The 25666-nt window shown below is 44.2% G+C and overlaps 3 protein-coding genes across 3 annotated transcripts; 1 reads left to right on the top strand and 2 right to left on the bottom strand.

Moving 5' to 3' along the window:
• Window positions 1-7155: 7155 nt before the first annotated feature.
• T265_03034 (hypothetical protein) lies at window positions 7156-25361 on the top strand (the record flags this gene model as incomplete). Its single annotated transcript, XM_009167423.1, has 7 exons — window positions 7156-7595; window positions 8718-8902; window positions 11858-12013; window positions 15318-15489; window positions 16568-16738; window positions 24795-25009; window positions 25092-25361. 7 exons carry the CDS (start codon window positions 7299-7301, stop codon window positions 25201-25203), a joined length of 1308 nt encoding a protein of 435 aa, XP_009165687.1.
• T265_03035 (hypothetical protein) lies at window positions 22213-22620 on the bottom strand (the record flags this gene model as incomplete). Its single annotated transcript, XM_009167424.1, has 1 exon — window positions 22213-22620. The coding sequence occupies one exon, from the start codon at window positions 22618-22620 to the stop codon at window positions 22213-22215; it is 408 nt and encodes a 135-aa protein (XP_009165688.1).
• Window positions 24246-24434, bottom strand: T265_03033 (hypothetical protein; the record flags this gene model as incomplete). Its single annotated transcript, XM_009167422.1, has 1 exon — window positions 24246-24434. One exon carries the CDS (start codon window positions 24432-24434, stop codon window positions 24246-24248), a length of 189 nt encoding a protein of 62 aa, XP_009165686.1.
• Window positions 25362-25666: the final 305 nt, after the last annotated feature.

Below are 25666 nucleotides of genomic sequence, written 5' to 3'. Positions count from 1 at the left end.
GCGCTGGAGAGGAATAGGTTGAGCCTATTCTCACTCGGAATGACCTGTCTGATAGGAACGCCTTGATCCAGCGAAGGATTTTCCCTGGAATCCCGTAAGACTCGAGTTTGTGGAGCAGCGGGACGTGTGGGACCCTATCAAATGCTTTTGAGAAGTCGAAAAATATGGCATCCGATATGAGTCCTTTGTCCTTGGCTTGGGTTAAGCTGTCCATAAACACGAGCATGTTTGTCACGCAAGAACGGTTTGGGAGAAATCCGTGTTGAGCTGGAGATATCAGATTGCGGGAAGTAAGGTGATCTAGGATGGCTCGCATGAAACAAACACTGAACCTGACAATCCGACGTTGAGAAGATCTGATCGTTTGGGTTCCAACCCTATTAGAGGCTATAAACACCCGCACGCTCATTCAACGTGTGGTGGATTTGGTGAACATTGACTCTATTCTATTCATTCTGTTTGGTGTATTTTTATATGCCTTTGCTTTACGATGCGATTGAGAATACGGCCGCGATATACGAGAATATACGACATTCGTTCGTCCATATTCGGACTTCTATACTACGCGTACATTCGGTAGTTAAGATACCTACCACTATTCTAATTATCACACTACGGTCGTTCAGCCCCATCTAGTGCCCGGTTCGAAATACTTTTAGATAACTTTACATGTGGGTCCTCGCGTTGGCAAACTAGCCGCCACGTGCTAAGAACATGAGTGGCACTACACCCCTTATTCGCTGGCGCCTTTTAGATAAATGGAAGCCGTTGCACTATAAGAATAAGCCCAGCCCGGAAAGCCTGGGCAAAGGCCTCGAACCTGTATCTCCATCTGGGTAAGTCCGTGAATCCGGACTAGCCGTCTCTGTTATGCAGTACACCCTACTGGGTCATCTATATAGACTTACTCAACTATTTTGGGCCGTATATTCCGATTTGGCATACAGTGGCAACAACGTCCGGTTGTGGAATATGGATGTTTGTCTTCCTACTCTTACATATATCCATGTAATCTACTGAAAATTTGTGAAGAGTCTATAAACAAGATCAAGCAACATGAATGAACGCAACTGCGGAAGGACACAATCCCTATTTGCTAAAAAGCACAAACCAATGCGTCTTCTTAAGCAAAGTTATTGGGCGTGTTTTTCGTCTCAGCCGTTCAATCGTTAAACCTATCCGGTCGCAGTCTTCCTTGAGCCTGATTCGCCCATATTCTGACCAATCACAAATGCCCAGTCTGGACCGAAGCTGTTCCGCTGTACGTTCTTCTGGTGTGGCAGGCACGCTATGGAAGCAACAAGGGACAGTGAGTCTCCGAAGGGAGGTGCTGACGACCATCTCTGTGGATGGAACGCAGAAATACAACTCATGGGTCGAATTCCAATCAATCAAACTGACAGACAGCGTATGCTACATCTGGACGTGTGCTGGCGGAAGCCATCCAGGTTCAGCGAGATTTCCCTTAACCGAGCCCCTCGGTTAGGTCGGCCATCTACTGCCCAGGGTACTGTGACGTGAATCCAAGATCCTGCCGTGGAATCTGTGACCGGAAAGCTTTAGGCAAGGTATACGGTCAATACCGTACGAGTAAGGCTTGATTTCAGTGGGCCTGCCTCTCTTCTCTATGACAGAAGTCTCGAGCACAAGAAGTGTGAGTTCCGATGAGCAAAGACGGTCTCAGTCAACCGGTTTGATGGTAGGAGCACCTCAGTGAAGGTTGGGGTTTTAGCGCGCTCAAAGTGCGCCGGACACACAGGATTTCGGCTCCGCTGCTTTGAGGTTGGTTTGTCCGCCCTTGATCGTTGCCGCGTTTGTATGTGCATGATCTATTTGTCTCCGTTTCCAACAGTCTGGAGGCTTTTAATGGTGGCACTTTAAACGGATGAGACACTGAAAACCTAGTTTTCAGAGATTATCAGTAGTGTCCTGCCCCTCCAAAGCAGTGAATCTGTGGACAGTGGTGCACTATTTCTTGGGCGGTAATTCATTCAGCACTTACGGTCAGCGCTCCGTGACCTAAAATTTGACACCGGAACCGGGAGGGACTTATACTAAACACCATTCCAGCTTCGTTGGTCCGAGCGACCTCCAAATCCCCTTTTCCGATATCATACTTCGTTGCCAGGTCATAATTGTCCAACTCTTGGTCGTTTCTATTCAGCGCAAGGCTGAGTGAAAAGAGCTCTGCGAGGCTGACGGTCTTCTGGCGTGCGGAGTAAATGTCCTAACCAGCGTAACATATGGAGCGTGAGTGATCCATCTATCGCGGGAGAGTTCCTTTTTCCTAGGACCGTCTGGCGTACCTAATCATTGTTGATCTGATGTTCCTGCCAGACCTAACCAATGCTTTGGAGACACCGATGGTCAAACACTGACGCCTGTCGTGTGTCACCTGCGCAGAGGGGCCACGTTTTTGATCCACCGTAGTGTAAACTCTTCCCTTGACAGACAAACTGACATCACATCGGCGCCATGGGTGTTCCATTCGGGATCGCTGGGTTCTTCCAGTGGTTGTGTTGAAGGAGACCAGCTGAGCCGTTCTTTGAAGTGTTCAGCCCAGGGTTCCAGACGGCAGTCGATGGAGTGAATTGCTGTTCCGCCTTTTTCATATATTGTTTCACTGATACCTGTATTTGGACCGGTTGATCTAATCAGCTGAAATAGTGTGCGGCTGTTGCCTGCAGTGAAATCCTTACGCAGCTCCTGGGCATTGAAAATCCACTAGTGTTTTCTATCATTCTTCAAGCTCCTGACTATCCGGCCTTTGAGGGATCTGAATGCAACATTACAGCCGCCAGCTGCTGGTATGGCCTTTCCGGTAGCAATGAGTTCTGCTGATCTAAACGATATCTAGTCTTCATATAGTCGAGTCAGATGGTTTGGACAGATGGTATTGAAGGTTGAGTGCATAGCCTCTTTAACTCGCTTCCGTTCAGCCTCCAAACAGTGCTCGTCTGCATCACTGTGCGCTTCCAGTAGCTTTCTAGCCAGATCAGCTAGGTACCTTTCAGCCACTAAAACTTGTCGGAGTTGATAAACGGAAATGTTCTGCTTCCGCACGCTGCTTCAGCTGATGGAAGACGAAATACCTACCGGTTTTGCACAGTGGCATGACCGTAGTCAAGCTGCGTACCCCAGAGGAAACGACAATCTTTGATTGAGGCTCTTCATCGGTAACTAATAGCCATATGGTCGGGCTGATTCCGACTGTCTTGCGGTTGGTGGCCTCCAAGCAACCCGATGTGAGCGTATGTTGGAAGTTCGTACTGGTCAGGAACGGTTGATGATCTGCACACAACTGAAGAAGCCGCTCTCCACTATCCATACGCTCAGCATCGACTCCAAATCGACCACCCAACTGTGCTTCCGGACTTAGTCTTCCAACTTGGGCATTCATATCACCCACCAGGATTACTATATTGGTCCTTCTTGCCGACCGAAGCAATCGTGACAGATCTTGATAAAACTCATCCTTCTCAGTCTCAGAACTACAAATGCTGATACGATAAACAAACACCGTTTACCGCATCGACCTGCGTTAGTCTTAGTTGAGCCGGACAACCGCATAGCACAAAGGCAACTGTTTAACGGGATCCAGTCCAATAAGGCGCTTTCAGCCTTGGGGCTAAGTGCAACTATCACACCGTAGGTACCACAACGAGATGTGGAACATCTGGGCTTGTCCTAAGCGGTTTGAGGAGCACTACCGAAGTGGGTTTTTGTGTGCGTGTTTCAGCGACATAATGTACATCGATAATGAAGGAAAGTAAGGTTTCAGCAAGAGTTGCCTGTTACTCAATTTGACATAGAGTACGAACACTAAAGGCTGAAACGTGGATCAAACCTTTCGAGGTTAGTAGGTGATCATTTTGTTTGGCCAAGGTTGAGATACGAAACACTGGCTAGCGGGTTGACAGATGGGTCGGTTGCACTGCATTGTACGATGAGCCTGGCCCGAGGACGCGAGTAGTAAGGCATATCTGTCTCACCCATAGTGATTTTTAAGCAGCACCAGACTCTGGTTTTAAAAGTATTTGGACCACACTGAATGATGCGCCGGCGGTCACGGTCACCCGTCGGGCTATCGGAGTGTGCGGATTTTAGGGCTGACCTTTTCTATCCCGTCCTTCCTCGCGGGAATGCAGCATCGCTGCTTCCATAAATATGGACATGCTGGTCGCTTTCACACTCTTTTCGCAGAGGACGGTACAAATTTACACACAGACCGCCTCGTAAACAGTTACTCGCAGTACGAGGACTCGCTGTTCTCTGGCGGACCGCTCCCTATTGGCCCTCCTGACATGGTTAAACCTTTAGGAACGAGTTCCAATCAATATAGCTCGTAGAGTCATTGCAACAGTGAAGCCCGATCACCACGACAAGTTGGTAGCTTTAGGTTGGAAGCCTGATTCAGCTGGGTAACCGAAAGGTGCAAAAACGACTGTTCAATGGGATCCAATGCAGCAAAGCGCGTTCAGCTCTGGGGCTGATCGCAACCCACACGCCATGTATTCCACAAGTCATCGCTTGTGGATCACCGGGCACACGGTGGTAGAAATGTGAAAGAGCTGAGTTCGTCCTTGGTTGTTTGAGATGCATGACAACGCTTGGGTCTTGTATGCTTGTCTCAAAGACAGAGCATACATCAATTTCAAAGGAGTCTAGGGTCTCGGCGAGCATTGACTGTTTGTTAATTTGACATGAAGTACGGGCATTGGCAGCTCCCGTGTAGGAAGTATCTCTTGGATTTAGCAAGGTGTTGTTTACTGTAAATAGGCAGCTGGCAATAAAATAAACTAGCAACGTTTGTTTGTGTGGTGGGAAGGGGTTGAGGAGGGAAATCGGTGGACAAAGAACTGGCCGGGCAAACGATACTTCACGGTTGCCTAGACCGAGGAAGGGGGTCTGGCAAATGTGCCCCGCCTTCAGCCTTTGACTCAAAAGTGTGACTCGCGAGGAGGCTGCAAGGGGCTGGCTTAGCCCGATGGCTCAGGGATTCTCACTCATGACGCGGGTGCGTACTGCAGCTGCCTTTTGAGCATCACCAGATTCCTCGGTTTTACAAGTATTTGGATTGTATGGAATGATGTGCTGGTGGTCAAGGCCAACCTTTGGATTACCGGCGTGTGCGGTTTTTAGGGATGACCCTTTCAACCGTCTTTTTCAGGTTGGAGGCAGCATCGCTGATTTCATGAATATGGACATGCTGATCATCTAAGAAAAACACTTACTACCTTCACACTCTTATTGTGGGAGACAGAGGACCTCCAGACAGCCTCGTAGCAAGATTACTCGCTGCTGTTGATCCGACTGTTTCACTTTGGTTTTTCTGACATGGTTGCATCTTATGAAACGAAGTTCTAGCCAGCGTAACCCACTCGATCATTGCAACACTTAAGCCTGACCACCACGTCAAGGTGGCAGCAATAAAAACGGTTAGTGTTCGCTTGTGATTCGGAGGCGCCTCCAGGCTTTCTATCACCAGTATCGAATAGCGTCAAAGAATTCGTAGTGATGGACAAGAGACATGTTCGTTTGCACAACAGGCATTTGTTTGCGAAAGACATCCACCAACTGCGGTGGCCTGGCCTGTGAACCTTGTAATCGAAATCCACCACAAGTCGGGATCTTTTTGGCGAATGAACACCATGCCGTTTAGAGGGGTTTGAGACAGCTCAGTTGTTAAGGCGCGAACTTACTGACTTTAAGGTCTGTGCCTCGAGACCTTGAAGGCTCTTGTTCAGGATTGGGCAACCTAGGAGGATCTAAGCCCTCGTTCTTTGTTCGGGTAGCATGGCAGCTAGGTACCGTAAGTTTGCTGCAGCTGAACGATTGTTTCTTATTGGACCGTCAGGGTGGTGCGAATAATCGCCCTTATCCAGGAAACGGCGTCACCATTGCCGCATGGTAAGTAACTCCCTTGGTGGCTCGTGTTCACACTCCATAGTTTACACTAGTTAGGACACATCGTATACCAAAGGACCGTTTACCCAGGAGAGTTTCCGCCCAGTTGTGTCTCGGGTGAAGCGACCAGTCCACGAGAAAGCAGCGGGGTATGAATTCTTTCCGCCACCAATTTACTCATGCCGGTTGGTGACTTCCCTCTGGTGGAATATATCATTATCATTATCATCATCATCATCATCATCATCATCATCATCATCATCATCATCATCATCATCATCATCATCATCATCGTCATCATCATCAGCAACAGCAGCAGCAGAATCAGCAGCAATATCCTGAATGACAGTTCCCTAATGACATATTTTACCATACAACCATGAAGAAACTGTGCATTAGTCAAGGATTAAAAGGGGAATGGTAAGGGTGGGTAGGCGGTCATGACCAAGGTGTTCACACTTTGGCACAGTAAATAGATAAGCACGTATACGAGCGTCAGGAACTAATTGAGCATAACGAAGTGCGCCAATTCAGCATCGATACCGTTTCACATACTAGGTTGATTATCAGATAGAAGTTTGATAAGCGCAATTTTTTGACCCTCCAAGATGGGGGTTGGAACATATGCGGCACCTTGTTTCGTAAAAAAAGTTTGAACGCCTTTCACCACTCACTGGGCTCAGGCCTTCGAGGTACAGGCTTTAGTTGCAAACCCACACTGCAACTGTTCAGGTTTTGTCAATCTAACAATAGCCCAGCTCACATGATGATTGAATGCACAGTCAGCTGTACGTTCATGCCGCATCCCGTCAGATGGAAATCCTAGAAGGAGGTGGATCAGTACTTGGTGGTCCTCAAATATATGACTCCATTGCACAACCAATGGAGTTGGTTGTGCAAAACTGTTGGACTCACTACAAAACCGCATACACTGCACTTTGTCAAACTAAAGCATAAGTTTAACGGTAGTGAAATGAGTAGGTCATTGCCGTCAGCGCGTGACTCATTCCCAGTTTCATATCCTGCTTGAAGGATATCATAAATGAAAGTGATAACCATTCAGCTGTCACACTGTTTCGATGATCAACTGCCATGCCACCCGATTGAAGCAAGAAGGCTGGGATACTGCCAAGTTACTCAAGCCTAGACAGACAGTCTAGGTGCTGAGTTCGAACCAATCAGTAAGTCTGCATCTTGAACACGGGGCTATCTCGAACTTGAAGGATAGTGTAGCCCGTGTATGTTCATGCGCAATTTATGGCTGAATAGCCAATTGAACAGGATATACTCAGCTACGCATTTTTGATGTTTCAACATGTTTGTTTGTATTTTCTGTCACTATTTCGGAATTTTTTCATAGGTGTCTTCCTATATCCCGTGATGTGAAAACGATGAGCTACTCCTCAAAACTTGTGAAGGGCGCACTCCGATACCGGACAGCGAAAACTCTAGAGACTGTATTCGGTACCAATATTTCAGCTGACCCAGACGGGTCGTCATCCAGTGCCACATCCAGACTGAAGTTACACCCATGCTTCCTGTCGCTCCCAGCATTGGCTCTTCCAGCACAATTAGACAGGGCAGCTATCAACTACCTTCGTGAGCATTCGCTGTCCTCCCCTAGGGCGATCGAAAATCGCGCTGAACTTATGAATAATTACCTCTGGTCACGCCAACTGTCATTTGATGTAAGTAATTATCAAATTGGTGTCACACCATCCCCATAATGATCTGAATTATATTCTCATCGTATATTATTAAATGTCCTTGTCCCTGACAGTTGTCGTTTGTGGATGGCAATCTTATGAGTCCCGTTCTTACCTGGTTTAATTGGGTCACGAAGTGAATATGTCTTATGGAGCCTCATAAAAATCTGGAACAGTTCACACGTTTTTGACTCATATTTCTCAGTGCATAGATCGCCGCAATATAGAAACCATGTGGATAAATTGATGACCGTAAATCTTGTCTGCGAAAGCTTCGCATCAATAAGACAACACGAGATAGAAGCGGTGAGTACAAGGCCGAACGTCGTGGGATATTTTCACTTTCCAGGATGGACCCTTGTGGTTCTCTTTATACATGAATTCCAGCTATACAGAGCCCGACATGCAATTCCTTTCATTCCAAACAGTTTTTCCTTTTCTTGCACAAAGTCTTACGTTGGACAGACTTCCGGAAGCTATCCAATTAATATATCTTCGCTACAGTACTTTGCTCACTAGGGAATGAGCCATGGTTCACTCGGTGGTTTCATCGTAAAATCGCAGACCCTTAGAATTTCGTCTCTTCGAACTATCAGCCCCGCACTGGAAATTTAGTGCACACAGAGCCAACATAGCTTTTTTTTAGACTGGATCTTTGTGAAACACACTAATTTATTTTCCCTCAGAGTGAGGATACACGTTTAAGAGTCCGCAACTGGTTCCCAGTTGCTTTACGTCTTCTATGTAGTTCAGAAGAAAGTCACTCCTATGAGTCGCCAAAACATCTCATATCTTGATGTTTCTCTTGGGAACATGGGCAAGACGAAGTATCGGTTTTCATTCGTTAGGCTGAATTTGTCGGCGTTCGCTTCAGAAACTCTGAACAAAGAGAGACCTAAATAAGGAATATTCTTGAGGTCACTCCATGAACGTTAACTTCATTTACCAATGCGTCATTAGATTTATGGGACTGGATACACCGCTTTGGACTTGTTTATTGTTACATCTAGGCTGCGCAACAAGTGGTTTCCAATGGATCCCGCTTTTTGGACGCCTACTAGTGGCCTGTCTTATTTGATTGTGTTGACCTTCCCCTTCCTACAGACTCAGGCCATTCATCGTAAATTGAGTTCTGACGGGAGTGTACCGGAAATCGGAGATGTTGACGCATGTGATTCCGAGTTAGCTCAAGCTGTTGAATGTCATCCTGAAGAACAACTTACTCAACTTCGTAAAGGAGCTCTGAGGAAGGTGAAGCAAGAGGCCCTTGATGAGTGGAAATCACTAACGTAAGTCTCCGCTCCGTTTTTACTGGAATTTGTTATTCTTTTGCAGTACATCGACAAGATCATGGGAAGTGAACTGCATTCCGTTCATGTTTTTCTTGAACGATGTAACGACTGTTCTATCTGGTAAATGCATGTCCATAAATGCTACACGACACATTTAAATGTGATTGTTAATGTGCTTTCTCTGTTGTCTTATAAGAGCTCGTCATCATCACAAGACGACTCTCAGTGAGTGTAATAGGTTTTCCGTTTTTCTGGAGTATTTTTTCAGAAGCATGTATTTCCCAGCATTTGCTGCAAGTTTCAATTTTTACCTTTTAACTAGGACTGAATTGTGTTAGATTTCAGAGGAAACCTTAAAGTTAATGATTTAGACTTCATCCCAAGGTGAAGTCAATTTGCGCAAGAGAGTTGCCGAGCTGTTCCATTCTTTTGTGCTTCATGGATCTTTAGGTAGATTTAAGCCCACAATATTCCGGATAGCAGTTTGAACTGGAGGTTTTCCGGCGGTATCGTTTGGTGTTTCCAGTCGAGAAGGGGGAGGATGACGCTGACTGCCCCTTCCAAGACAGATGGCGACGCTGATGCACGCAGTTATATGGTTTGTTGCCAAATTTCATGTCCACATTTTGGGTATCGAACTAATTGCTTCCGCAGCTCATGAGTATACCAGGTATTGACATCCGCAGCGACATTTAATATATGGAGGAATAAAAAAAGTACTACAACCATTTAATGGGTTGTCACGGAGTTTTTCACAGGGATATTGATGAGGGAGCGGAAGCGCCGAGCTATAAATGCGCGATCCTAATTGGCCGAAAATTCGACCAATTAGGGCGTGCCCTCCTCAGCTTCGTAACCGGCATGCGACAGATCCGTCCAACCGACGTTATGTTTGGTTATTTAAAACCGATAGTCTTGTATGGTCGGTAGCCCAACTTGATCGAGTAGAAGGCTTCCTGAGTGGTGAACATTCAATCATACGCTTTTGGCGCTGTCCCCCAGACTCAGAATGTTAGTGCACCATCTCCTGATGAACCAATAGCCCCATCAAACTTTTCCTTCTTTGCATCAGTACTTTATCGCCTGTTTCCTCCCATATTTATGATTCCACCAAAGACTGCTTTTCATCCATCTTCGTCTACTGTCCTCAACACACTGCCATTCACGGATTATACAACCCTGCCCCAGAGATCACACTTTTCTTGCCAAAGTTTCTCGAGTGGGACATGTTATCTGTAAGAGCTTTGAACCCATCCAGGTTCTTTCGTCATTCACCTCTCTTCGACATTTCCCACCCCACATTTACTCTGGTTAAACCACTGCGCGTCACTTAGACTAATGTCTACGAGCAACTTTTCCTGGTCCGCTAGTATCGAGGTCTTCGCCAGCCGTGCCTCTAGGAGTGTTGGAATGTTGCATTGAACTCGCACATCCTCCAGCTCTACTCGGATTCTCTACAGATCTTGAACTCACCGTATTCTGGAATATTGCTGTCATTTGGAATGCTTCTCTCTTACCTTCATTATCTTCATACGAAAGTTGAGCGTCCCACTAGCACATTCACTCTAACCGATAACGTGTAAAATATTGTCAGGACTTGGATTCTCCTACTTTTTTAGCATGGGCGATGTCCTTTGCAGCTAGCACCCTCCCTCCCTTTTCCTCAATCCTTTGGCCACGTGACGTAACCAATCGCACCGCGCACTGTCAAGTCGATTCCTCACTAGAAAACCGAACTGCTTACATTTTGCTCTTTGTGGGACTTTCTCCCGTTTTATTTGTACCCAACCTCATTCAGCCTTCCACACGCTGAGTTGATGAGTGCCTCCGTAAACCATCATGGTGTCTTTGCAATACTTTAAAGTGTGTTTTGCTACTTTAACAGGTTGTCTGAACGTGGTCCCTACTTACTGTGTAAATAATTAAGCTGAAGGACCAAATGTTTTAGACCACCAGGTAAACACAAAAGGGTTTCTATAGTGCTGGTGGACAGGTGGGGCTGTTTAATTCATGTTTGTTAATATTCATTCGAACGTTATCTACATGAAGGATGAGAATCGGTGATGAGAATCGGTTCACCTTGCCTGTATAACCACGTAAGCCTATACATTTCAACGCTTTGACAGTTGTTTGCCTAGAACAGGCCAAGAAGCTAGCGAAATTTGCAATCGTATTTGGTTTTCCAAGTGACTCACCTGGAACCCAGCTGAGTCTCTCGTTTGTGACGTTTCCAGGCAACTGAATGTGCTGCACCAGGTCGCCTCATCTTCCAGTTGCTACGGAGAATTTATAGCAGCCTTAGAGTAGTTCAATAAGGCTAACAAACTTATTCTCTCCAGCTCGAGTTATTTCTCAGGCGCCTCAGAACACGTACATGAAGGGGAAACCAATTTTACCTCGATTTCCACTTTTGGGTTACATTTATTATCGCTCTGAACCCGGTTGATCTGGATTGTAAGTCTTCACAGACCGTCTGTTTTCAACAGAGAGCGTTGATGTGTAGTTTCAGCTGAACGGATCGGGGAACAATCTTCGTTGAAGAATGATAGTTTCATTCAGCTTATTCTTTAGGACCACTGCACCGAATACTTTTTTTGTGTCATCGCCACACCATTTCATGCCTTGTTCACATCCACCAGATCGAACTCAAGATGACAGTGGTTGATCGCAGAAAAACAAACTGATTGATTAACAAAGGCATGCTAGACTGTTTTATGGTTTTCATCTTGAGAACATTCACTGTAAAATCCATTTGAGGACCGGTGCTTAGTTTTTACACCAAACCCACCCTTAATGTCAAACTTAGCAGATCGATCTGCGTTGTCTTTGTGTGTGCCTATTCCCAAACCGAGGGGCTCATAATAATTCCTGCTCGTTAACTGATGTAGCTGCTCGACTCAACCCCTAAACTTGCTGTCATTATTATCGTTTTTATCTTTACTATTACACTAGATATTCAGGACACAATTGTGAACTTTATCTGACCGCGCGTCTGGCACCGAACTTTGCGTCTGTCTGCCGAGTATTGTATGAAATTCGAAAACGATGTCCGAAGTTTATCCCCCGCAATTTGTTTGACTTTGGTTCGGGATTGGGTACGGTCACATGGTAGGTTGTTAGACTCTTTAGCCGACCTGATCAGTTCATATGTTTTATGTATCAGGATCACTTGAAACTGTCATTCGTTCAGAAAGTTGTTATGACGAACCCAACGGTACGACTTATTCTCTTTTAGCCTACGAGCGCTCTTTGCTGCATCAGCCCCATTTTTGTCTTTGTGCAAAGTTAGCTTACCACGTAGCACCAGGCGTTTCCCACTGATGATTTGACTGAGTACTAATTGAAGAGGGCGCAGTGACCAATGCTTAACTTGCAATAGGTGCTCGAATTTTGTATATTGTGCTGGACATCAAACCAATATACATTCTTGATTCTTGATTCAAGCCCGGTCGAAAACCCTGTTTCATGTGCAGCTGGTAGCAGAAATGTATGGTACAGTCTCGGTCGAATGCTGGCACAGTACCCAGTTAAATCCGTTGATCTTGTTTAATGTTCCTGTTGATGAAATCCCCTCCAGCGTCACTTTCCAAGTCATATCCTTCAACTTGTGCAAATTATTTCGGATCTAAAACCCACGGGACCGTTGTTCTTCATACGACAAGTATTCCCAAAATACTGACTACAATGTTTGAGGATTCTCCCTGAAGTTAATCGACGAACCATAGAATTTCAATGGACAACACTGAGTGAATCTTCAAGACCCAGTATGAAAAACAAGGGCCAAAGCAGTCACAGAGTTACATGTCTACTCATAGTAGCACCGACAAATTGAGTCCTATAATTTGATTACTGCAATATCGAACGGCCACATAAAGGCCTCTTTAGTTCTGTGATACGTTTCACAAGTTAGCCGGAATACGTGTTTATTCCCCCATCTGTCGCCAAGTATATTCATCATCACTTTTAAGATAGTAGATCCCCCTTCAGCTTCCAAGGTAAATCAATGAATATTAGTGCGTGAGACTAATTTTCCTAAAATAATTTGGAATCCGCTTTCTGGTGCTCTACCTGTTTTATGCGAAAAATTTGATACCTGCTTTTTTTCAACGACTCGTGTTTTCGAACTTTAGCACCTAATTGATACCAATGTAGTGGTCCTCCGGAGCAGGGACTTCTCAAGGCGATCCTGTTCTGGGGATGAGCTTTACTGAGTGGAAATACTTTTTACCGATTGCACGAGTCAATACTATGATACATGCCTCATTTTTTTCATAAAAACACAAAGTGCCACTTATGTTAGTGCATTTGTACTGTAACTCTCCGATATACAGAAACCCACTACCTCACTAGGGTAAGAATATTCCGTTAGGAAGACTACCACTCTATGGACGCTATCTGAAAAGACCACATAACCTCTAGTATGACCGGTTAGTGCATCTCTTGACTTTCACATACATCATTACTTAGTTCAGCAAACTTTCGGATTGATTTTTCCAACAGCATTACATCGACTGACAATGCTCTCTTGGTTGTCGGCTTCCGGAACCATACTGCTTCCGATCGCCATAATGTTAACTCAGATTTTAAAACGGCTTTAATTGGTGGGAATTTCGCAATCCTTTTCTCTCCAGCTAGTCTCGGGCGACACAGAGTGCTTCATGGGACAAAAGGCGTCATTTTAACCTTTAGTTTGCATCGTTTGTTCACTGCGCTCTGTAGTCAATTCTTTAAACCTGATCCGCACAGATACGTGTGTGCTTATAAAGGGATTGCTTTGATGGTTACTTCTCCCCCTTAATTCGGCAGGGCTGGAATTCTCGATGTTGACTTCTAGGAAGAAATCAGATGACTGATGAATAGACTGATTAAAATACTGTAAGAGTAAGATCGTAGATCGGACCAACCAAACAGCTTGCTTACGGTTTGAAGCGATTAAAAGTGGTGATGTTCAGAGCAGTTCACAGTCCAATGGGCTTTTTAGCGTTTGTTGTTTCCTTTTAATTTGAGCAGCGCTACAATTGTTAACGCGAAACCCTCCCTACTCATTGTAATCCGCTAGAATCACTTTGACCAGTCTATAACAAGAACGAAAAGAAACACACCTTCCTAGTGTAAAGGAAGGCCTGTCGGCCTCGGACAGGGTTGAGAGACCCTTGAATTGGCAACATATATATTGTGACTACGGGTCTGATTTGATAGCATATAAGACTTGGTAGAAAATATTCAAGAGTATTGAGGTCGGTGTTGTCAGCCTCAGTGAACGATGGAAGAATGGAAACAGCAATCTAGCCTCCGGTATTTGATACCTTAAAATATGGAGACTTTTATCCCTATATTAAAGCCTTAAAATTTCCCTCTCGTGGGAGGAGCATACGATTTTGCATTAAAAAAATGTCTGCCGATTTTTCCTATCCGTCTCTTGTTGGGCTTGTTAATTATTTCAATGCTCACGGTATACAGAGAGTAATCTAGGATTCGCTTCCCCCAACATACTTGGTCCCGTTATATTTTAAGGTATTGTTTAATCGCTTATTTTCTCCCGCTACGCTAGTACTGCCTTCTCGGAAGAACTGAACCTGCGTTCCGACGCTGCAAAGTCTGCAACACCTTTCATTTCATTGTAACCAAGAATATTCTAGTGTTGGGGCAGCTGTTGACAGAACAAATAAATTCACTCGTGAGCGAAATTGTGTACTGGTACTAAAGAAGCGAGTTGTCTGTCCATTTGCACACATCCACAAGATTGTTAAAAAAGGGCATTAGAACGGAGTGTGACTCAGTTATATTCACTGCTACAAAACACTTAAGCCAACTTTTATAATTGTCTGTCTTTTCAAAACGGCTCACATTCTACAGCTATGAAATGTTACTCGCCTACGAATTTAGGGAGCTATTTTGTATGGATGAAACTGAGGTGAATGTGTTACTTCTCAAAGTATCGCAGTTTCAATCAGTAAGCTCAATTGCGTTGATAACTTCCGTCCTCTTGGTGGAAATCCGGTACAAGATATAACAACAGCTAGTATACTCTTCGAACATGTGGCGTTCCGGTCTCATATCTTTGGAACCATCCCATTTCCTGGGAAAATTCGACGTTACGGGGTTAATTAAGCCATCACCTCAAGGCATAGCTTTCTCTCCATCAACCTTCCTTCATTTGACCAACGAAGAAACATACTTTCGGTGCATATGTTAAACCGAAGAGGTGAATATGAACCGCGACCTCTGCTACATTTTATCAGCTTACAAACATATACATGTTCAACATGCGACCACAACTTTGTTTGCTACACCAAAGTGAGACCAGGAAGCTGTGTGAAACTCAAATGTTTTTTTTTTCGATCTTTATTCACATGAATTACATGTTTTCAATTGTATAGTCCCTTACTTCGTATGTCGTTTATTTTCCAAGGGCTGTCAATACTGTATGGCCGGTTGGTTGTGTGAAGGAGCACCTGATGTTCGAACCCTCAGCTGATATGACCAGATTGTCGGAGTTTATGTTACGGAAAAACCTCGTTGTCAAATCCCCAGAAACCATTTTCCCCGGCGTTTATCACAGACGTTTTATGCCATCTAGTTCAGTGAGTGACTGGTTTTCGTGATTTGTAACTGTCCATTTTCATCGAACATTTTTCTCATATTCCCGAACCACCGGTAATTGCTTGACAGGATAATAATACGAAGGATTAATACTGCTAAAACTGACCGATAATCGACTGTCGTCCAGCTGCCACACTCCTTCAGCGCATAGATGCGACGCTCCTTAAAGAAAGTATGCGGACTCAATTACTACAAGGTTGCCAAAGGCTAGACCGGAGCGGTCGAGTTTCTGAGTTTTGGTTCGAACCACAGACTTTCCGGCCAGTAAGTTCGTACTTTAATCGCTGAAGTTTTCAGAGCTCCAGAATGGAGACCCTTACGCGAGGACTAACTTCCAAGAAGTCCGGATTTTTAGCCAGTATTGTTAAAAATAGCGAACTATGTACTCTCGCACACCACCTCACCGAGAACCTCATGTGAAGGAATACCACGCTATCACTGTTAAGTCAGGGTGTCTTCACTTTTACCACCTTCAGTATATTCTCGTTTGTTCTTACCACAGACGGGGCATTCTGTGCTTTATAAACGTGACCGCTTTCATTGACACTAGTATGCACTGGTTGCGACCCATGTATACGCATGAAAGCCAGCTTGCAGTTATGCTATTCTTGGATGCAAGGCTTATCGATCCATCTGGGTTTCCTAAAACTTCACATTTTCATTAGAATTTCATAGCTTTCTCGTTCTGTTCATTTAGTTTGCTAATTTTTTGGCTTGAGCTATCCACATAGTTTTGTCTGACAGTATCCATATGAGTAACTTTGAGTATTGAGTCGGTATAATTTTTTTAGGCACCCTCAAGGGATGCATTGCAAGACTCATCCCATAACAAAAACTGGTGACAATGAAGAGTTTCCCAGAGAGCCAGTGAAAATCACGGATTAACACCAAATACGAACCACCGAACTGTTTGCAGAGACTATGTGAGCTGTTGGGGATTCCGCACATTGTTCTTATCGTATTGCAAATCCTTCGGGATCTTGAATTACTCCTACCTTTGAGCACGTTTTACTAGAGGATGCCATTTTTCATCATATCTCTCCCCTCTATTTCCTACAGCAACATTATGATCTAGTCGTTAGTGCTCACAGCTTGATGGAATTACCGGGAACGAAATCGCGCCATCGCGTTTTATCGAATCTGTGGAACAGAACCACCGATTTCCTCGTCCTGGTTGAGCAAGGAACAAAGGCGGGCTTTGCTGCAATCCTGGAGGCTCGTGACTGGCTGGTAATTCACTTTCTGTTATATCTTGTCCCGTCTACTTTTCATTCTCGTCGGGTGCATGCACTGTTTTTCCGAGAATTCTTTTCTGGATAACGTGGTTTTTTCGGAAACTGTAGTGAAGTAAAGTTGGATGATTGAACGAGCCCAGTGCTGACCTCCACTGTCCTATACATTCTGAACACTCAATCTAAATAGCACGAAGAGTGCAGTACGGAGTGCTGCGGGTTCCAGATGGACTACACTAGGGACGTTGTACCGAATGTTACATTTGAAAAAAACTCGTGTTTCAGTCGTGTTTAATAACTTGTAATGGTTCTGAGAATTGAAAGTCACTTTCTTAGAAGTGTTTTTAGTTGAATAGAAGATTTAGGCTCGAGCAGCTCGCAATAAAAATTTTCCAGCTTATGTTGTAGGTTAAAAAATGTAAAACTTTCTGTCCACCAGGGTTTACGGTATCGTTCGGAGTTTGTTGAAGTTTGCTGCTTCACCTTAGTTGATGGCCACTGACTCACCTGGGACGACAAGGTGTTTCTAGGTGCAGTATAATACTGATTATTTTTAATCCCTAGGGTGAAACTAAATTGTTAAAACGGCATGTTTATCAAAGTTATTATAAACGTTTGAAAAGCATGTTTAGTGTCTTTTGCCGATGGGATTTTATTCATTCCACGTAGGCTCTATTGTTCCTGCTTATTGACCATTACGAATGTGGATTTTCGGAAAGTTACGCTGTTCTTTTACCATTGATGTCTGCATCCAGGACAATGCTCAATAACCACGTCTACTGACCATTTATTTGCAGGTAACTGAAGGAGGAGAAGATGTATTTTTATTTGCACCGGTGAGTTTTATCGTTTTGCTTCTATTTCCGCTAGATAGTTATATTTCTTTCACTTGAGAATTCGCCCATGATGAAGAATTAAGCCACGAAAAAAAATCACAGCGTTAACGCCCCTTACGTGTCTAGCTGCCTTGGTTTATAAAGTATATTGCTTTACCGACCCAGTGTCTGAGAAATTAGTGCTAACAGATCATTAACTGTAGATTCACCCACGAATGCTGATTTCCATCGATATACAGTTTTCTAACAGCACCGCATCCGGGCAGATAGTTTCCGATGTTTTTCGCTGCCAGCCGCCTGATTTGTCACTGCCGTCGTCAATCAAAGATCACAACGGTTCAGCCTTCTCAGAGGGCAGCTTGTAGGTTCGACAATGAATTTTCAGCGATGCAGTACTTGAACACTCGCATTTACGCAGCATCATATGCTACGTTGCCTTATACAGACTATCCGCCAGCCAAAAATTGAATCCAGTTGAACCTGTCGTCTGTGCCTCGAAAACTAGGACACTAAGTTGCTATGGCGATAGTCAAGCTTAGCTTCGCTTGTAAACTAAGTACGAATAGGTGAAAGAAAGAAAAATCCAAAATTGCTTATCATTATCAGTGATGTAGCTGCTAGAGTTGGGGTAAACCGTATGTGCACTACTCGGATAAGTCGCATTGGGTTAGAGAACGATAACACCGTCAATCTTTCGTTTTGCTTCTATTTCCGCTAGATAGTTATATTTCTTTCACTTGAGAATTCGCCCATGATGAAGAATTAAGCCACGAAAAAAAATCACAGCGTTAACGCCCCTTACGTGTCTAGCTGCCTTGGTTTATAAAGTATATTGCTTTACCGACCCAGTGTCTGAGAAATTAGTGCTAACAGATCATTAACTGTAGATTCACCCACGAATGCTGATTTCCATCGATATACAGTTTTCTAACAGCACCGCATCCGGGCAGATAGTTTCCGATGTTTTTCGCTGCCAGCCGCCTGATTTGTCACTGCCGTCGTCAATCAAAGATCACAACGGTTCAGCCTTCTCAGAGGGCAGCTTGTAGGTTCGACAATGAATTTTCAGCGATGCAGTACTTGAACACTCGCATTTACGCAGCATCATATGCTACGTTGCCTTATACAGACTATCCGCCAGCCAAAAATTGAATCCAGTTGAACCTGTCGTCTGTGCCTCGAAAACTAGGACACTAAGTTGCTATGGCGATAGTCAAGCTTAGCTTCGCTTGTAAACTAAGTACGAATCGGTGAAAGAAAAATCCAAAATTGCTTATCATTATCAGTGATGTAGCTGCTAGAGTTGGGGTAAACCGTATGTGCACTACTCGGATAAGTCGCATTGGGTTAGAGAACGATAACACCGTCAATCTTTTGAATAGGTCGACCAGCTAAACGGGCATGGAAAATTAAAGTGGCCTCCATGTTACTCAGGCGAAGTTAGTAGTAAATCTTATTTGTCGATATAGTTTACAAAAGTGTGACGAGTTTCATAAGAATTCACTGCTTTGATTTAGCTGCGTAGAAAGTAGCTTAGAGTTGATACGAAATATCTGTGTTTCACCGGTGGAAGTGTTTTCATTTTCTAATTCTAGTGCAACGGCTCCCATGGAATAACTAAAAACACACGCTTCACCGAATTGAAAATATCATATGTGCTTTGGCGATATGTCATTCGGTCATCTGCTAAGAAAGTTGGACAATATCCATGCACTTTGTGCACTTTTTTAGACGTGAAATTGGCTTCTCATATATTACAGGAAAGTAACAAGACGCGCCACTTTAACTGTGAGGAAAAATCTGCCCTATTTTTTAAGGGTTTGTTGCCGAGTCTCGAATGTTGCCAATTTCCAACCTGGAACGATAACAGGGAGCTCTTTCCTTGTCATTAGACTTATTCCCCGGAGCAAAGGCTTCGGCAGTCGTCATTTTCTTCGAAAGAATTCAGCTAGTGCGATAACGATAATGCCTCCGCTCAGTTTTTGGTCTGAACGTTCCAGCTAGCGTTTTCGGCAAAAGAACCACCAGAGATGCGCAACGTGTAGTAAACCCAAAAAATCAGTTCAAAAATATATTCAGCACGTTGTATTCAAAGTGTGTAATGGAAAATGTTCTGGAAATTCCGGCTCTTACTGGACTGGCCATTGGCAACCAGTATTAGGTGGATCTTGTGTCACGATCGGCTGTTGGGTCCACACTTTCGGCCTTAATGATGAATCGGCATTGACCCGATCAACCAGTATTAGGTGGATCTTGTGTCACGATCGGCTGTTGGGTCCACACTTTCGGCCTTAATGATGAATCGGCAATTGACCCGATCTTCCGGCCAATCGCGTGCGTAATAGGCTCCTTGGCTCCAGCATCGCCCGCCTATGAGCAGTAAAGCGGTTTCGGTGCGACATTCCACCTAACTTCTGGTTACCTTGTCAACTTCCAGACAACATCTCTCGATCGACGAAGCCAACCCTAGAATGGCTTGATGCATGGTGCATCCAACATGGCCATGAAGTGCACAGGTTTCTCTCTTACAGTGTTGTCAACTTTTGTTCCCTAGTTCTTGTTGAAAATCGTCCGTTACTCAAAACCTTACGTCGTCGCTCGCTGAAGTTAGCGTCTTTTCCTTTATGGGTTCCGTTTAACTGGTTGCATTTAGACCCGTTTCACGTGCAGCAGCTTATTTCCCTACCGCTGTGTTGTTATTTTTTGGCTTGTTTAACTCTCCAAGAATGTGATACTTCTGTAGGATGGACAGCTGCCTGTCGTTCACATCCAGGCGGACGGTGAGTTGAAGAAATGTGACGTTCGGCCTACATTTTTCGAGGATACTTATGCGATCGGCTTTAGCCGATAAATTCTAGTTTAGAAGCGTACCAGAAACCAGCATGACGCCTGAGATGAGTCATCAGAAGCAGGCAACTTTCCGAGGCCAATGGAGTGGTTTAGACTCGGTCTCACATGAGGTAAAACGACTTTTCAAGCTATCACACACTTACTTGCTAACTACATCCCTCACTAATAACGGGTTTACAAAACATATTCTTGTTCCTATCCCAACCTTCTGAGGATATTGCTTGAAAAACTTAACTAGCGCTGATGCCATTGAGGTCGTTAATGGCAAAGTGGGAGACAACTTGATAGCAGCACACTTTGCAGCTTAGTTCGAGTTCATGTTCGTTCCACTCACGCGGATGGCTTTCTTCAGCCTGCGTGTTATTCCGAATATTGAGAAGTGCATAAGTGGCGAAAGTATTCAATCGCCTTTGTAGGGACAGCAGTTTGTGCCAACTGATTGGTATTGGGTAAGCGTCATATCGCAAGGCATAGAGCTAGGTTTTTGAGGATCGAGACTTTTTAGCACTCAAAATTCCTAGCAAAAATGCTTTTTTCAAGCTTTATTTCGCTTGTAAAACTGAAATACCGCCGCAATAATGATCGCGAATGCTGAAACTCACGGGGTCATCACCTAAAATTAGCTCAGGTATCTGACTGCGTGGGTTCGCTGTTGGATAGCATCTTCGCCCTTCATTCACCCCGGGTCTCTATCAACGTTAGATGACAACTGCTTATGTTTATGTGAGAAACTGAACTCTGCTCGATAGTGGAGTTATCTTTTTCATGTTTAGTGTTCTGTAGAGCAAACCTTGTCCCATCAACTTCAGCCACTGCCAGCTCAATCTATACAGCTTACCCCTCGAAGGGGCTCTAACGGTCCGGGATATTGATCTACGATTCCCGGTTCACAGTCGACAATGTGTCATCGCTCATTTTGCTCTCGTATCATTTTGATCCTAAAGCTTTACCCAGTGGCTGTGAACATAGCAGGAGCTCTGAGACATTCAGCTTGTCCAGATTAAACATCAACAGCTTGTGGAGACTGTGGTTTGCTCACTGCGTTGTCAACTGAGCCCAAGTACTTACGCATTCATTTAACAGCTTCATCCGCCCTCCTCCATAGTATTCACCCATACCTTTCAACAGCTTCGAGATTTACGGTTTATCGAATCAGTTCACCTACTCATTAGTAGGCAAATAAAGGAAAATGAAAAACGAAAAAGAAGGTGAATTACAAGGTCTGGCGTTACACAAGAAAAATGTAATGCGGGTATGTACGAAATGGGACGATGTACATTCAACGCATTTCATGACAAAGTGTATATTCATGTTCAGAAAGATCGCTTGACTATGGTGGGGCTTTTCGCTTTGACGGTTTTTGCTGTCGTTTGTAAATCACTGGCGCTTGTTACTTATTGTGTATAACTCATTATCTCTTACCTGTTTGCAGTGCCCTCACAAACTGACTTGTGGAAAGGCCGATTCTGTCTGCAACATTTCAGTTCAGTATTATCCATTCGGACTAACCATGGTGAGCCTTACATTCGTTTGTCGCACATCTTTTCCGTTGTCGCCATTCACAACTCAAGCAACGAACCTGTCCCTAGTCTTATTTTGCAACCGTTCAGCTGCGGGACTTTTCACTCAACGGACGTCCTCAGTTTTGGTTCCATCACGAAGTCAAGAAGTTTTGTACTTTTCAGCACCCACTAAATGGCGCGACGGACAAACGAAATACGACGAGAAAGATTTGATTTGATCCGGACTATAAAATTGCGCATAGTTCATACTGTTTTCTGGTGTCCTACCATCGTTTAGCGTGTGCGAATGGTTCGCCATTCCAAGCTTCCGATTTTGATCGGCGTTCTCCATTCCGGCAGTTGCAAGAATGTCCTGTATTAGTGAGGGGATCGCTCAATTTCTCAACCCTTTTCGACCCGATGACGTTAGATTGGTTTAGCTTGTGCTTATCAGTGCATGTCTGTTGGCAGTGAGGTCCGCCGTCGTCCACAATCCAACACTTATCGTGCAAATCAGTTATCAACGTCAGAGGCGTCCTTTTGGTGATGAACTTTCCGTCAACGGCACTTTGTTCGTTTGTATGGGTTCCATGACCGCGCTTTATATCGTCTTTTACCCTCATTTCTTCAACCATAGTGATGTCCTTGGTTGGTCTAACAATTTTCTCGCGTAGAAACACATTTCTCCCCATTTAGCTTGAATTGGACTGTCGTCAGAACTCATTGGTTCCAGTTGACCTCCATTGCGACATTGTAGCTTATACTTTTTGTCACACCTATCCCGGCTGTTAACTTACAACGTTGTTTTTTGACTTGAATGACACTGAAGCTTGATATTCACCGTTAAAGCTTCCGATGATTCTGTACTCGAGGCTCGTTGCTCAGCTGACAACTGTTGTTGAGCTCACTGCGCTTTCTAACTGATGATCTATAAACAATGGATCTTTGCGAATCATTGAGACCATCTCACAAGCTAGTTTTGAATATATGGGACGCACGAATTGTAGTGGTAACTGTTTTTTCTGTGATGTGTCGGTTGTCAGTGAAGAGGTATAAGTCTTCTACACGACGGTATGATCGACAAAGATACCGCCATTTCACATCTAATCAACTTTGCTTGACTTGGCACAATATTAATCTTTGCGTGAGAAATGGGAGACTTCCAAAGTGGGTTTCTTGGCACGTAAAACTCTCTGAAGAAGGTAAACAATGCAGGCAACTCGCATTCCAACCTACGTGTGAACTTGAGGTACACTGCTGCTCTGTGCGTTCAGTGTACAGAGATGCGTTTTTTGAGGGTTTTCGGGAAGTCATCTACATTCCAAATTGTTTTCAAAACCTATGAACCAAATTGTCATATTTGTCTGTCGTTATCTGTAGCCTGTTGGTAATCAATCAATCGTCTGAAACCGGGTAATTTCCCTCGTTCAGCCACTCGCGTCCTCCCTCGCATGCACTTTGTAAGTCAGCGTAACGCAGTAGCCTACATGCATGCAACAGAAGCGATTCGGTTGATATACAATGGGCACACCAGTAAGTATTGTGCTGAGACGGTTTACCTTATACAAATGAGGAGTAAGCGTATACGTGGGAGAAAGCAACTCACACTCAGTGAGTATGTTTCGACATCACCAAACAACGGAACGATGTATTAATGCCACCAAAAATCCTGATTATCTGGTTTGGATAAATGAACATTCTGTGCTTTTGTTCGCTGACGAAGTCGGGGGAACATTTCGGGATTAGCATTTTTCTGTAGGCTGCAATTTTTGGGGGAAACATCTTCCTGATCGCTCAGAAGTGGTAGGTCAATTCTGCGTTCTTCTGATGTGTTGACCCGTCGTTTATCAGTGGAGACCAGCAAGGAGTTTCGATCAAAGTTAGTGAATACGTAGAAGCCGAAAGGTTTGAGAGAGCCAAGAGGTATTGGTGTGCTGTAATAAATTTCCATACCATGTACATTCTGTCCACCGAATTGTCAGCGAAACCGTTCTGGTGTCAGATCACCCATCGTCCACTTCTTCGTAAATAGGGTAGAATAAGACAGTCCATATGCCCATACACTAATCAACCTACAATTTGGTTGCTGTTGGGAAATTTCCGCGAGCACTGCCGTCTAAGCACTCATTTTCCCCTGCCGCTAAATGAAGAGCCATCATGGACTGGCCCAGGTGCTCATGAGACTTTCGCAAGTTGTGGATCTCACCTCCAAGTCCCCAACGTAATTTGGTTTACTTTTGTTGTCGTTTTATCTTTGATTTTACCCCTTTGATCCAGTTTAAGTTGTAGCGGTGAGCCCCGGGGGCGCAGTTTTTCGCTAAAAATGGGGAAGAGAGGCATTTCTACCAGTATTTTCGTAACGAGTCGTGTTATCTTCGTATTCCTCTTGCGATGCCAATGGTTCCATTGCCGAAGTAGCTGTTGAGAGAATGGGGCTAATATTCACTGTTGCACTGTTTGCCATTCGCTTCTGATCTGATGTTTCACCCAGGGTTTCCCCATCCATATTGATATAATTACCGGATGTTTTCTAAAAGTGATCTTATTTGACAGCGCAACGTCTCAGCGTCTGTTCTTACAGCAATTTAAGTAGCTGTTGTTATGTAGAGTTCATTGTGGAAACGCTCTTCGGAGCTGCAGTAATTAGTCTTATTGTTCGTGGCTGGTTTTTACTACTTAATTACCGATCACTCTTTTTCTAAACTCGACTAATCTTTGGTGATTTTTGGCCATCATTCATCGTGGTTATGAGCCTAAAAGATATCACACAGCTAAACGATTCAGCTTAAGCTATTTTCGCGTTTGTTTTTGTTGGATTTTTCACCGTTCATGGTACAATTTTGTTTACTTCGTTTGCTTCATGAAGGAGAAGAACGAGCCCTCAACGGAGTTGCTATCGTACCTGGTCGTTTCTCGTGGGGACTGGAGACGACACCAGAGTCCCGTGATCGAGGAAGATCCACAGTTCCTTCCCCGGCTTGTGTCCTACGGTTCGACCTCAGAAAAGGTTCTCATTCATGACATTTGTTTGCCCGATGGCAGTGTGGAGAGGACGTCATTTTCAAAAAAATCCACAGACAAGTGAGTTTACTCAGTTTTGTTCATTGTTAATGTGTGACTCTGGGAAGATATGGTGATCGTAAACTTGTATTTTACGTTTTAGACCTCTCTACTACTATCTGAGACATGCGAAAGCAGGTGATATTTTGCCTTGTGTCCAAAGAACTGATTTTGAAATGGATGGTATACCGGACCCCGTCGTTAACGAAGATTGAATCGACCTAACTCCCTTATTTTATTTATCCCTTGTGCCCCGTAAAGATTTTTTCCTGTGGTACAAACGGGATATCTTTGTACATTATCTCTTCCGGAATGATCTTCTGAATGGGTTGTTAGTCAAGTCATCTTCATTTGGATAAATGTTACTCGATTGCCTCGCTTCTGTCTTGGTATTTATGGGCTTTGTTGATGTGAGCATTTAAGCGCTAAACTCTGTTTCATGACCACATGCTTCCAACTTCGTACGGACTCACAAAACCCATGGACTATGCTTTCTAGATCAGTAGCCTTCCCTCTCTAAGAGAGGGAACCAGGGAATGGAAGCCGTAAATCTGTATGATCAGGCAACAACGACTGTGATTCCGTCTTGTCTTGTGTTTGAAGCATGCGACATTGCTTTTTCCGGCAAAAATATAGACGGCCGTCAATATCATTTCTATACGCTAGTGAAGTGTAACA

This window comes from Opisthorchis viverrini (genome assembly GCF_000715545.1).
Source record: "Opisthorchis viverrini unplaced genomic scaffold opera_v5_41, whole genome shotgun sequence".
In the NCBI taxonomy this organism is placed as follows: domain Eukaryota; kingdom Metazoa; phylum Platyhelminthes; class Trematoda; order Opisthorchiida; family Opisthorchiidae; genus Opisthorchis; species Opisthorchis viverrini.
The sequence above is the reverse complement of the archived record's forward strand: the minus strand, read 5'-3'. Positions and strand labels throughout refer to the sequence as shown.